A 14,274-nucleotide genomic window follows, 5' to 3' on the forward strand; every position below is an offset into this window, starting at 1 on the left:
CAAAAAACCCGCAGCAAAGCAAATAGCATATAACAATTTATTGCGTTTACTATCTACTTACATTAAACGTAATTAGTTGGTTACAGCATCTCTCCTTGCCAGATAAAAATGGCCCAGATTGAACTATCTGTGTATGTGAAAGCACCTTACCCAGAGTCTCCCGAGTGAAGTGCTGAAGGCGGAGCTGTAATATTCGGTTTCTCCATCCTCAAAAATGTGCGCTTTACCGCAAGAGGGTCGTATCCAATTACGTAGTCCTTCTCCGGAGGGAGACATACGAGAAAAACCTCGTTTGCCACGAATTCCCTCAACTGAAATAAAGGAACGCTCGATAGCTATCTTTCTTTTCTCGAGTATTGCATGAAATGTTTCTATTTCATCAAGGGTAAGTACGCTAGCGAACAAAACAACAAGTGAGTGTCATTTGAATGCAGACTGAAGTTTGCTTGTTAGCGAACTGATTTCATGTGCCCTTTTGTTTTGCCCATTGGCTATAAGCTAGCTAGCAGTTTACGTTACAGTAACAAGCTAGCCTCCGCTCCATCGATTTAGATACTTGGATAATGTGGGCCAAATTGGGAGCTAACAAAATATTGAATATTAATTCATTTTTATTTTATCAGCGATCGGGTGAGCTGCTTGCTAACTTTAAGGGGCTAGCTAACGTTTGTTAGCAAATATTTACGTCATCTGAGTCAATCAATGCCATGGTCTAAAATTTCGTCCTGGCTGACTGATCCCACTGCCTGGTAACTTGATATACAACCTCTGAGTTTTATGTTGTCAATTAAGTTTTTACAGAATAATAATTGCCACCATTATTTGATATACATTTTTCGAATAACGCTTGGTACATATTTTGAATGCTTGCATTTTAACTGTACATCTGTCATTGGGGTAGCATTTGCAGGATGAAATCTCTTGAGATGCTTGTTTTCAAGTGTCCAAAGGGGAAAAAACTAAACAAACAATACTTAGTAACAAGAATAATATGCCAACTATTGTCTAATAATAATACCAATGAAATAATATATATTTTTAAGTACATTAACAGCATAGCAAGTTGTTGTACAACTACTAATGGTCCTACAACTAATAAAAACTAATGCTACAACTAATAATAAAACTAAGTGTATTTAATACATACAGTACATACATATTTACAAATATATTAACATTAACATCTTAATATTTGACAAAGGGGCTTTCTGAAATTCACTGATTTTAATGCCCTGATTTCTATAGGTAAATTATTCCGGTCAGTTGAGCCTTTTTATCTGAAGGATCTTACTCCGTGATATACCCTTGGAGTTTGTAATTGCTACTGTTTGTCGAAAGCAGTTGTGAGTCTTGTAAATCATGGGTGTGTGACCACAACATGGGATATGGTAAGAAGACAGAAGTTATGAATTGGCTCTAAATACAAGTGGTAGACGTTGACATCCTCTAAGAATCTAGACTATGTTATTTACAAAGTGAGAACAACGCTAACGATTTCATCATCATGTCCCTGACTAGGATTCTCCTTCAGTGGAATCAGGAGCGTGATATGATGATTGCATCACAATCCGGCCGAACTGGCTTTTCTAATCTTAATCTCAAGAACGGTCGACAACACTGAGCCAAGAAGAAGCAGTTCAATCATGCCCTCAACACAGAAGAACCCTATGGGCGTTGGTGAGTGAAGAAGGCAGGACATCTCGCAGCCTTGAAGGAGGCTGGTGGTGTTGCCCTTGAACACAACTCGGATCGTGTGTTTGGACTCCGCAGCAGTCTGCAGTTCACCTCTTGGTTCTAGATGGAGGACTCTGTGTGTTTGTGAGCCTGACCCAACGTCCTGACGGGTGCATTGTCTGAGGAAGAGTAAATATGTCCCTCTCTGTGAGTACCAATCGTGTGTGTGTGTGTGTGTGTGTGTGCACGCACATTTTGTATGAGATATGGTGGGTAAGCAGGCACTGATGACAGGAGCCCAACTGGTGACATGGCACTAAAGTTATTTTTCAAACCAGGGCCGTGTTTGAATACTTAAAAAATGCATCATCATTCTTTGGCAGAATCACTGATATGACATAACTGGATCGGTGAAAGGCCATTGGCTGAAGTGAACCTTTTTGTTGTCCCCATCCAATACTCTCAAATCAGTGATTACATCATTCAGGGAAGGGAGGGAATGAAGGATGCGGGTTTTAAGTAGTTGAACATTGCCCTGGATTCCATCCACTGTTTCCAGCAGGCACGTTTCAGAGCAGAGCTAGTAGTGCAAAACGTTTTGCAACTGAAAACAACACGCTGTGTTCTAATAAGACAAGATTGGACACTTTGACTTTTTTTTTTTTTTTTTTTTTTTTTTTTACATTTCCTTCATACTGAACGCAGCTCAGGGCTCAGCTTGTCTCTATAGCCAATCCCCAGGGGGTTAGGGTTTTGAAAAGGAGAAGATGAGAGGAGGCCCATGGGACGGCAATTAAACCCCAAACTAGGGACAGATGTTGCCTCCCTTCCCCCCCCCCTCCCTCTCTTGCTCCCTCCCTCCATCCCTCTCTTTTCTCATTACCATTTACTCCTCTTGTCTTTTCAATCATTCCTCCCGCCTCTGACTCGTTTCTACTCACCCTAAAAGTACTGTGTGCAGTAACTAAGTATATAGTGATTCAGCACTTATATCATTATGTGTTTAGTCATGATGGGACTCTGAATGTGTTCTCTCTCTTTCTCGCCACCACACTGTTTTTGTTTAGCTCCTCCCTCTTGATCTTTAGCTCTTCTATTCACTTACACCGTTATACAATCAGCTATTCTCAATCTCTTTCTTGGCATCGAGTCAATGCATTTGTCTGTGTGCAGTCCTGTCAGTATGTAGATGTGTGACGTTAGGCTGTCTCTGTGTGTGCAGTCCTGTCAGTATGTAGATGTGTGACGTTAGGCTGTCTCTGTGTGTGCAGTCCTGTCAGTATGTAGATGTGTGACGTTAGGCTGTCTCTGTGTGTGCAGTCCTGTCATCACTGCCCCCTATGACTAGTGTCCAATGTTTTTCCTGACCACGTGACTTCACTAGGAAAAACTCTGGATTAATGCTGGGATAGTGATGGGTGTTTTTGTGGATCTCTTATTTTGGAGTAATTACTGTGTCATAAGTTATTTCTGTGTTACATATGTTTTCCCTGTCCCTCTTTTCCCCCCTCAGACGGTGCTGGCGAAGGCCCTGTTTGACAATGCAGCAGAGAGCCCTGAGGAGCTGGCCTTCCGGAAGGGGGACATCCTGATGGTTCTAGAACAGGAGCAGGGAGGCGGTCCTGGCTGGTGGCTCTGCTCCCTCCATGGGCGCCAGGGCATCGCCCCCGCCAACCGCCTCCGCCTCCTCCACACCGCCCCGGGGTCTGACCCCCGACCCCCCAGCCGCGCCCCCAGCGAAGACTCCGTGTACCTCTCCCCTGGCCCCCTGGCCTGCACAGCAGTCTCCACGGAGGACATAGGCGGCGTCTACCGCACCCCACCTAGCCTGGGGGAGGCCCTGTACCAGAGCCCAGGGGCGGTGCCTGTCGCCTCTAGACCAGAGGTCCTCCGACAGGCCGAGGTAGGGGGTCGCCCGCGCTCCCGCTCCAGCTCTGGCACACGCCCCCTACCCGATTGGGACGGGGGGGTGACGGGGCGCCCGCGCTCGCCCTCCCTCCGAGGCAGAGATGCAGACTCAGCTGGGACTCTTTACCAGACCCCCTCCACCCCCACACTTCTTGGGCCCCAGCAACACAGATCAGCAGGGGGTCTGACTGGAGCCCCTGGCCCAGAGAATGTCTACCTGGCCCCCAGTGGGATGCCCCGGGCTGTGGGTCTAGTTCCAGAGGGGCCAGAGGATGACAACACCTACCTTGTCCCCAGGGAGACTGTAGTGGCTGCAGGCCACTCTGACGGCTGTTACCTGGTCCCCAGAGGTACCGTACTGCCCAGCGAGGAGTTCTACCAGACCCCCACAGGATTGGCAGCAGGGGTGGCCGTGGCGACCCAGGTTACCCCCATCGCTACCAGGATCCTGGAGACTCAGAGCCTCACCCCTTCACAGGTCAACGGGGACAGGGGGGCCCCCCTCAAGCCCCTCACCCCTAGTTCCAAACTGGCACAGGACACCCCTGGGATGATGTACCAGACTCCCACCCATGTGGGAGCAGGGATTCTCAGGACTCCACCCGTCCCTGCACTGGGATCCCCCAAACCTCAGCTGAAAGGCGTGACCCCCAAAACCCCAGGAACCCCCAGAGGTCAGAGTGGTGTGCCCTCCACCGCTCCCATCGCCAGGGGGAAGCTAGCTCCGGCTACCCCCGTCAGGGGGTCCCCCTTGCTGGCCAGACCAGGACAGGGACAAGGCAGAGTGCCCAGGTCACCAAACTTTGCCCGTAAGCCCCCTCCTCCAGCCCCTCCAGTGAGGGGGGTCACCAGAAAAGACTTGCCCCAGTCTGGAACCCCTGTGTCCACCTCTAAGCCGGCCCTCTCCACCCCCCAGTCGACTCCTGTACCCTTGCAGCAGGAGAGCAAAGATGGGAGGATGACGTCGGATGAAAAGAAGACGAACGGGCAGAATAAGAAAGGAGAGGGCAGGGAGTATGCAGATCCTGATGACGAGAACCTCGACGAACAGGTGACAGACAATCTCGTCATGACTAGGCCCCAGAGTTATCCCCCGTCAAGTCATGTATTCAGGAAAAACTCCAACCCTAGTTAACCAATGTGAACTATATATCTGACGTTGACCGTGTGCTTCTAACAAGCGCACAAGAGTCTTATGACATGCTGTGTTGTGTTGTGCCTGGTCTACTAGGTGTATGATACTCCTCCCAGCAGTAGGTGGCAGCGGCCAGCCCCAGCAGCGCTGTGTGACGACGAGAACATCTACAACACCCCCCGCTCCCTCCCCCCACACACTGACCTAGAGTCAGAGGTCAGTCAGGATTCTTCCTCCACAGTGCAGACACCATCTCCCTCCTCTCCAACTCCATTTCTCTCTCTCCCCGGCTCTCTTCTTTCTCTCTTTGTCTTGTTCTCACTCCTCGCTCTCACTTCATCTTTCTCTCTCCCTCCCTCTCCTTCTTTCTGTCTGATTCTCCCTTTCCCCCCTCAGCTCTCAACCTTCCCTCACCTGTTCTTCCCTCCCTTTGCTCCCCCCTCCCCCTCCCCCTCTCTTTCTCTCAGTCCCCCTCTTTCTCTCTCAGCTCAACTTTCCTTCACCTGTTCCTTCCTCCCACAGCCCCTCCCTACGTCTGTCTCTCTCTCTCTCTGCCACACCTGTTTCTCTGTCAGCTGCATTCCAGTCTGTCTGATCTGAATACTACTGTTGCTATTTTCTCCCAGTCACACCCAGCTGTCTATACCGCAGTGGGAATGTAATGGCCAGGCTATCCAATCTCCTCCTCTTTTCTCCTCCTCTGTTCTTCTACAACATACATGCATAACAAACAGTACTACTGACTAGGAGCTTAGAATGACTGAATGGAATGACTTGAAGAACAATAACGGTAAAGGAAGACTTGCTATGCGCCATAGACCCACATTGTCCCGGGGACTGATCTAGGTGCCCTTTACACTGGTGCTTTAGACATTAAACTGAGCAATTGGTGTCTGAGCCAGGGGGCAAAACAGAGAGCAATATCCCCAAGAGGAAAGTAGCATCTCCTTCCACCCCTTTCTGTCTTCATCTCCATTTCTCTCTTTCAGGTGTACAATGTTCCCACTATAATACTCAGCACGTCATCAGACCCCCAGCAGCAGACCTACAACGTCCAAGCGTCTGTTACAACTGCTGAATCAGAGGAGGACGTTTACAGCGTTCCCTCCCTTCCTGGCCTACCCCTGGCCCCGGGGGACATGTCCACCATCATCCCCCTGGAGGAGACGGAGCACGGCCAGGTCTACTCTGTCCCCGGCCCAGGGAAGAGAGCGCCGCTGGGGCTGGGTGAGGGCAGCGACTTGGGCTCCACCTCCGAGCCGGACTGTGGCATCTACAACATGCCTGCTCTCACCCTTGACGTCTTGCCCTCTTCGGCGATGTCAACGTCGTCTTCCACACATAGGTTATCTGTATCCAGTAATGGGTCTGGTGACATCCAATGGAGAACCTCACTTTCCAGCCTTGTCCAATCGGTGCTGAGCACTGCCTCGGGTGCACCCGCCTCCTCAAGGGACCTGGCTACCTCATTGGCTGAGATCCTGTCCGTCTGGAAGTTGAGTCAACCCAGCGAGGTCCCTCCCTCTCTCCAACTGGCTTGGGCCCGCCTCTCAGATCTACTTCCTGCTTTGTCTGCCGGTGGCCACGCCCCTCCGTCAGACACCCTGCTCTCTATGGTCCAACGGGCGCTGGAGGACTCCACCATCCTGTTACAGACCCAGGGGCGGCCCCGCCTCCCTTCCCAGGACTCCCTGTCCCGGAGACCCCTACCAGCCCTTCCCGTAGCGGAGAACAAACCCGTAGGGAGTGGTATGGGACCACGCAAGAGTAGCTGGATCCAGGAAAGGCCCTTACCCCCGACCCCGCAGCCAGCGTTCCCCCTGCCCCTCGCACAACCCTCCATGACCATGTCCATCACGGTAGGGCAGAGCGATGGAGAGGAAGAGATGGGGAACGAGTACGCTGGGATAGGTCTGACTCCTGCCCCGGCACCACTTCCTGTTGGAGACAGTGTAGGATACGTGAAGCTGCAGGTCAGTTTTCAATCTGCTGGCTTTTGTTTCTCGCTCACCTCTCCCTTGCTGGCACTTGTCTGCATTTTACATTGCGTTTGAGTCATTTTTTACATTGTGTTTTAGGGGGGTTTCAGGATTGTACAATTTGAGGTTAGATGGTTCAGAAGAAACCGCTTTTCTTTAAACAACCTCTACAAAATGTAAAAATACTTCCCCTTTAAGCAGACTCATTTATCCAGAGTGACTTCTAATAATCGCTCTTGTATGTTTGCCTCTCTTCTTCCAGTTGTATTATTGGACAGTATCTGCTCTGTGGACCCATGGCTGTGTCTAAAGTGATGTATCTATATTATATTTACAAAAGTATGTGGACACCCTTTCAAATTAGTGGAATCCGCCATTTCAGCCACACCCGTTGCTGACAGGTGTACAAAATTGAGCACACAGCCATGCAATCTCCATAAAACAACATTGGCAGTAGAATGGCCTTGCTGAAGAGCTCAGTGACTTTCAACGTGGCACCATCATAGGATGCCACCTTTCCAACAAGTCAGTTTGTCAAATTTCTGCCCTGCTAGAGCTGCCCCGGTCAACTGTAAGTGCTGTTATTGTGAAGTGGAAACGTCTAGGAGCAACAACGGCTCAGCCGCGAAGTGGTAGGCCACACAAGCTCACAAAACGGGACCGCCGAGTGCTGACGCGCATAGCAACACTCACTACCGAGTTCCAAACTGCCTCTGGAAGCAACGTCAACACGAGAACTGTTAGTCGGGAGCTTCATGAAATGGGTTTCCATGGCCGAGCAGCCGCACACAAGCCTATGATCACTATGCGCAATGCCAAGCGTCGGCTGGAGTGGTGTAAACGCGTTCTCTGGAGTGATGAATCACGCTTCACCATCTGGCAGTTTGATGGATGCCAGGAGAACGCTACCTGCCCCAATGCATAGTGCCAACTGTAAAGTTTGATGGAGGAGGAATAATGGTCTGGGGCTGTTTTATATTGTTCATACTAGGCCCCTTAGTTCCAGTGAAGGGAAATCTTAATGCTACAGCATACAATGACATTCTAGACAATTCTGTGCTTCCAACTTTGTGGCAACAGTTTGCGGAAGGCCCTTTCCTGTTTCAGCATGACAATGCCCCTGTGCACAAAGCGAGGTCCATACAGAAATGGTTTGTCGAGATCGGTGTGTAATAACTTGACTGGCCTGCACAGAGCCCTGACCTCAACCCCATCGAACACTGTTGGGATGAATTGGAACACCGACTGCGAGCCAGGCCTAATCACCCAACATCAGTGTCTGACCTCACTAATGCTCTTGCGGCTGAATGGAAGCAAATCCCCACAGCAATGTTCCAACATCTAGTGGAAAGCCTTCCCAGAAGAATGGAGGCTGTTATAGCAGCAAAGGGGGGACCAACTCCATATTAATCTCAATGATTTTGGAATGAGATGTTCGATGAGCAGGTGTCCACATACTTTTGGTCATGTAGTGTATGTTCACCTTTCCTCCACAGGGAAAGCCAGAGCCTCCTTCAGATGTCCAGACAGAGAATGGGTCAAACCAGACTGTCCACACCACAGAGCCTAGGGTAAGTAACACACACTCGCATCTTACGCTCCCAATTGTCACACATATGCTTGTCTCATTCTCACACACTTTGTTTTCACACCAATCACCCCGCACATACACACACACACTCATCCTCTCACATCTTCACACCACATACACAAACTATGGCCTCGGATAAATCATTAATTCTCTCTGTGTATTTACTGATGAGCTTTCTCTGTCCTTCAGTCCAGTGAGTCAACATTGATCTACCTGACTTTAGGTTACATTGACAGTAAATCTGCTCTCTGTACTCCTTTATCCAGTTTCAACCTGCCTGGATCAACTCAACTTGTTTACCTTTACAGTATCTCTACCTTAATCTCAATGTCTCTTTAGCTTCTCTTATCTTTCTCTCATTTTTTCTCAGCCTATATTTTTGTAGGTTGCGTCAACTCGTGTCATAGCCACACAACAAGAGGTCATCTGTGGTTCTAAGAACTTGACATAATAGACAGTGGTGGACCATTGCACAATACATAGCAGTTCCATAAGTGACAATGTTCATCCCTGCCATTACAATGATGGCCCTATCTCACTGTCTTTCCCTCTCTCCCTCCCCCTATGTCTCTAACTCTCTCCCTCCACCTATGTCTCTAACTCTCTCCCCATTTCTCTAACTCTCTCCCTGTCTATCTTCTCTCTTCCTTCTCTGTCTCTGTCTCTCTCTCGCTCCAGTTGAGCCCCTCCCCTCCTCTGCCCATCTCTCTCTCTCTGGAGGACTCTGAGCTGCTGTCCTTCTACTCGTCTCAGAGCCTGTCCCACCTCTCCTGTCTGGCCGACTCCATCGACGTGCTCTTCAACAGTGTGCAGGGGAACCAGCCTCCCCGCGTCTTCGTTTCCCGGGGGAAGAGTTTGATCGTGACGGCGCACAAGCTGGTGTTCATCGGGGACACGCTCTCCCGCCTCCTGACCTCTCCTGACCTCCGAGCAAAGGTCAGCACACATTTCATGCCAAAATGACATGGTCGTGACTCGTGTTCATGAGGGCACACTGTAGCAAAACATTTCACAACAGAAAAAATAAATGAATGTTTCTCATAGGACGAGTTTAGGTAGTCCCTACCTGTTGCAGTCAGTTTTCTTCCATTCTATGCCTAATGAACACGACCCTGCATTTCATTCCAAATGTAGAGTTCGATACGGTAGTCAAACATAAAGAACAGCTTGCAGCAGAATTAATTAGCGATTTAGGTCAAGGTGAAAGGGATTAGGGACATTTAGGTAAGATATTTATTTTGTCTTTCTCTCTCCGTAGGTCACAACCTCAGGGGGGCGTCTGTGTCAGGCCCTGAAGGCCGTCGTCGTGGCTACAAAGGGGGCAGCACAAAACTATCCATCGGTCTCTGCCACCCAGGAAATGGTGGACCGCGTGGCAGAGCTGTCCCAGCATGCTGCAGGATTCTCCAGCCTGCTAAAGCGCCTCGCAGAGATATCTTGACAATATTTCTTCAACTTTTCTTCTTGAAATGCCTTAGTTCAGGGTTTCCCAAGCTCAGTCCTCGGGACCCCAAGGGGTGCACGTTTTGGTTTTTACCCTAGCACTACACAGCTGATTCAAATAATAAATTAATCATCAAGCTTTGATCATTTTAATCAGCTGTGTAGTGCTAGGGTAAAAACCAAAACGTGACCCCTCAGGGTCCCGAGGACCGAGTTTGGGAAACGCTGCCTTAATAGTTGTTTCAATGTGTGGTCTTCTTAATTGAACGGTTTGACGTTGGAAGTAAGTGACTTGGAATCATTGATTATCAGTGCGGAAGAAGAACTGAGATCTGTGCCTCAAATTTGTCATTGAGTTAGATTTTGTGTGTGTTGGTTGGGCTTTGTTTTTATACTTACTGACTTCTGTGCTCTTGGTGCCAACTGCCAAGCACAGCTGTCTCGTGTGTCTTGATAACTTATTTGATTGATGGATGTTTGGTTTTGCTCATGTTTGAACCAGGTTTGTGACATTATTGAGTGTCCCTTTTGGGCCACCATATTATGGGAGACAGCCTAGTTCTGGTCGGATGCCATACGTTCCTCTTCCTTTGACAACCATTTGTTTTCTTATCTTTGCATCCTTATTTATTCGAAGTAACTCTCCATCCCCCCCTCTCAAAAATAGCAAGTGTGCCCACATCCTGTTTGTTGCAATGGAGGAGAACAGGGAGAGCTTGGTGCAGGTGGTGGGTCTGTATATAAATGCTGTGGCAGCATTACTGTGTGTTTCTGCCTGGTGTTGCATTGGAGATTGTGTAAAACTTGTATTATCCAGAGGATGTTGACCATAGGAGCTTGCAAGATGACAAGATGGCTACTCTTTTACCCCTTCAGTTTCCTAGCTTGTAGTCTGGAAGAGGGGGATTGGAAAGAAGGTTATGAGTTCTATGTGGGACTGAGATTGGTTTCAAGTAACCTGTTGTTGGAGTGGTGCAAGAGCGGGCTCAGTCAGGCATGTCCTTTCCCACGGTTGGGCCATCGAGAGGGAAGAACCTGTATGCCAACTTTTACCTGTCTACACCTGTCTCGCTTTTCATTTCTCCCTTTCCTCTCGCTTTCTCACACACATTACACCTTCCGTCACACACCCTCACTTGCCTACACAGTCCCCGGCATGTTGTCCAAAGGACGAGAAAGAAAGGGTTGTCTTTTGTCTATGCGGGTGGCTCCTAGACAGACATACTGGTATACTGTTGCCTGTCTGTTTTCTATTCAACTCTATTGTTAGTGCGACCTTGTGAGGAATCCATAGCAGACGTGTGGGTTGCAGACTTGCCAAATGGGCTATTTCTGTAATGTGTGTGTATCTCCATGAAGTTCATCTTTGTCACCATTGCCCTCCTTAAGTCAATGCTTAAACTAATCTTCTGTGCCCAAACATTGCCTCCTGTTTCGCTCCTACCTATCTAGTTCCCTGTAGCCTCTGATAGGCTAGGTGGAAGTATCGCCATATTGCTTCATGGGCTACTCTTACCCAATCTTCTCAGATCCTAATAAGTGCATAGGGGGCTAAGGTATGATTGGGGCGCAGGCTTCTAGGCTTTCCTATTGTTGAAAGACTAATGGCACCCTGCAAAGTCAATGCTGCCACCCTCCCTAGTATTGCTGTCTGACTCTATGCAGTATGTTGGTGATAGGAAGGTCAAATTAACAAATATGCGTCAGTGCCAAAAACAAGTAGGAAGTAGCTTCCTCAAACACTAGTGATTTGCCTTTGAGCTCCCCCTAGTGGAAAGTAGCAGGGTTTCTACAGAATGCCGGCCTGCACAGTAAAGTCAAGTCACATCCATAGCCGGAGGGCCTAATAATAGAAAAGCATCATCATAATTAATAACAATTGTATTTATTTATAATTTTTTCCTAGTGGCTTTGTGATCTGCATGGCTTTAAGTTGCTATATTTGTTATATATGCACATATTTAACCAGGGATGTTTTCACTTCACACCGTGAATTCAATTTTACTACAATGTTTGAAAATAATTGGAGAAGAGCAGTTAGTTTGATTAAGCTAAATTTGTTTTTTGCCTTTTTTTGTACCAGAATGTATTTTTGAAAGCTTTTCGTGTTGTAATTTGTTTTTACACTAAAGTGAATTTGTTGGGATTGACTCAATGGCTATATAAGGCATCTATCCAGTCTAGTTCATGTAAATTGAACACTACAATGATGAGTCATTTGACTCTGTTCCCTTCTAAAATGCACAAATACATTTTTACAATTACATTGTTCTGTCTTGGTGTGAATTATTTCTGATGAAAGTGTCTATATGTATTTTAAAAAGGTGTTTCACTTTTCACCTTGTTAGTGAAGCATCTGACTTATTAATTATTCCATGTTTTGTTTTTTCGGACATGATACTGTGCACTGTCTGTAAAAAGCGTCAGACACATGGATAAGGCTCGTTTAAATGATGGAAGATTTGTGATTTTTAGAGATGAGTTGTAGGCTAGCACAGTATCGGCTGGTAACTACAGTAGGAAAGTATCTCCACCCCCTCCGGAGACTGCCGAACTGTGACGTTGGCGGGGAGTCGGAGGACGTAGCGACGCCTGTTGGAGCTCCTGTGAGTCGACAGAGCGACAGGAAAGCAAAATGGCGGATGAAGATGTTACGCTGGATGGTAAATCGCTACAATCGCTCCGTGTGGCGGATTTGAAAGCCGCTTTGGAGCATCGACACCTCCCTAAAAGCGGGGCGAAAAATGCGCTCATTAAGCGACTGAAAGGGGTAAGTTTGGCGCCGGTTATTGCTTCTACCGACGAGCTGGTCAAGTTAAGCAGGAGGCGAGAGTGAATTATAGGCCGTGTTTCGGTGGTTCGGGTGCGGGAATCATAATATTAGGCACGCGTGCGGAGGATTTCAGGTCTGGCAAATTATCCATCGGTGTGTTAAAATACTTCGAACCAATTGTATAATTGTCTTTTGTGGTGCAGCACACTTCAAAGTTGGGATGTGTTGCACGGACCGATCTGAAGGCCCAATCGGAGTGTGTGCTAGCGAACTAACTAGCAGCAGTCCCTCTGTCGTCGGGCCCGCGCTCTGTGAGTGAGAGGAAAAGGGGGCAGGGTGATTGGGTACGCGCTTGCCCATATGCGCTGTTTATAAGAACATTAGCTCGGTAGCTATCTTAGTAAGGCAAGCATATTTTAGATAATTAACGTGAGGTTGCTTGTCTTTTTCTCTTCAATTAGCTAGCTATATTATTTAACGAAGTAAAATTTTCCTTAACACTACCACCAGTGAAAAACATTAGGTTTCCAGTAAACTACTGTTAGTGCTGAATATTAATTTAGACACCATCATTAGAAAAATACTTTTCCCAATTGCATTATAATTGCCTCATAAGTGTCTTAACTTAGAATTGCACACAATGCTCAGCAATCACAAATAATGTCATACATTATAACGACCCGTTTTTCAATCAGCCATGCAGTTTCCTATGCTTGTATTATGGGCAATATCCTGTGTAAAAATGGGCTATTCTTCCGCATTTCCAATAGAATGCAAGCTGAAGGTTTGCAAATGTCAGTGGAAGGGCGATCGAAACTGTTTGGCACTAGAAACTCAATGACCCAAGTCGATTTGGATTTACCTATCCCAATGATGCCCCTCCTATGTAACAGACCAACGATCCATTTCGCTTCTACGTTCCCTATTTAGCCTATATAGAATTAAAACGGGTCTGTTCATTAGAAGAGAAGCTCCAGAGGGCAGGACAGAGAGAGTGTTTCAGAGACCCTGCTCCTGACCACTATGACGAAGTTTTGGGCATCACTTGCAGCTGGAGTTGGAATGGGAACAAGGGCTTGTTGTCCTGTTTAGGATGCTACAAAATTGGTGACTGATTTTATGTATGTGCCTCCAATAATTTGGTTGGTTTTGCTACAATGTAAATGTTAAATGTTTAGTACTGTCTGTATTGCTTTTTTCTTTTCCTCCTATGATGATCCCGCCATGCTAATATTGATGCACCAGACTGACAGTGTGTCTCTGGGTGCAAGTGAGTTAAACTCACTTTTGCATACTGAATGGGTCAGTGTGTGCTGAGGAGAATAAACCAATAGCTCTTATTAGCCTGCATTGTGAAAATACAACAGCATGGTTATGTTTGTGTTTTATGTGTTTTAACCAGTAGTTTGCTCGCTGTTTTAGGCTCTGATGTTGGAAAATGTTAAGAAGACTTCCACTTCCCACATTGGGCTCCAGCCCAACTCCCAGGTAAGAGACCAAGCAATACACTATTGTTTGGAGAGTCGGTACTAGATGTAGAGACAATATTACGGAGGTTACCTGATTTAATTGTCAGTCATCTGTGTGTTTCAGACCAGATATGTATTTTTTATTTTTTTACCCTCAAATGAATTAGAAAATATTTCAACCTGTATCGTTCAATGCACAAAGGTGATCATTTTACCCACTCCTCCTGATTGTGTCTATCATTTTAGGTTGTGGTGAAGGTGAGTCCTGTATCATTAAAACACACAGGTAGCCTAGTCTTTCC

The 14,274-nt window shown here is 47.2% G+C and overlaps 2 protein-coding genes and 1 non-coding gene across 5 annotated transcripts in view; all 3 read left to right on the forward strand.

The window, feature by feature from the left end:
* Positions 1-203: 203 nt before the first annotated feature.
* LOC120030298 (embryonal Fyn-associated substrate-like) lies at positions 204-11,996 on the forward strand. Of its 3 annotated transcripts, XM_038975637.1 has the most exons (9): positions 204-385; positions 1,519-1,881; positions 3,188-4,633; positions 4,814-4,933; positions 5,707-6,690; positions 8,193-8,267; positions 8,966-9,223; positions 9,546-9,774; positions 9,931-11,996. In XM_038975637.1, exons 2-8 carry the CDS (start codon positions 1,870-1,872, stop codon positions 9,726-9,728), a joined length of 3,078 nt encoding a protein of 1,025 aa, XP_038831565.1. In that variant the 5' UTR covers positions 204-385; positions 1,519-1,869; the 3' UTR covers positions 9,729-9,774; positions 9,931-11,996. The 3 variants fall into 3 exon arrangements, with proteins under 3 accessions (XP_038831565.1, XP_038831563.1, XP_038831566.1); XM_038975635.1 differs by having other exon boundaries at positions 205-385; positions 9,546-11,996; XM_038975638.1 differs by lacking the exon at positions 204-385 and adding an exon at positions 1,259-1,388 and having other exon boundaries at positions 9,546-11,996.
* Positions 11,997-12,353: 357 nt separating this feature from the next.
* acin1b (apoptotic chromatin condensation inducer 1b) overlaps positions 12,354-14,274 on the forward strand; it is a gene marked incomplete at its 3' end in the record, with an annotated part of 30,091 nt that continues 28,170 nt past the window's right edge. The window contains exons 1-2 of the mRNA XM_038975634.1: positions 12,354-12,500; positions 13,926-13,991. Coding sequence (XP_038831562.1) covers positions 12,366-12,500; positions 13,926-13,991 — 201 coding nt within the window. The remainder of the gene's footprint in view (positions 12,501-13,925; positions 13,992-14,274) is intronic.
* LOC120030720 lies at positions 13,709-13,825 on the forward strand. Its single transcript, XR_005473675.1, has one exon. It is a non-coding gene; the product is annotated as a small nucleolar RNA U6-53/MBII-28 (small nucleolar RNA).

This window comes from Salvelinus namaycush, chromosome 36 (genome assembly GCF_016432855.1).
Source record: "Salvelinus namaycush isolate Seneca chromosome 36, SaNama_1.0, whole genome shotgun sequence".
Classification (NCBI taxonomy): domain Eukaryota; kingdom Metazoa; phylum Chordata; class Actinopteri; order Salmoniformes; family Salmonidae; genus Salvelinus; species Salvelinus namaycush.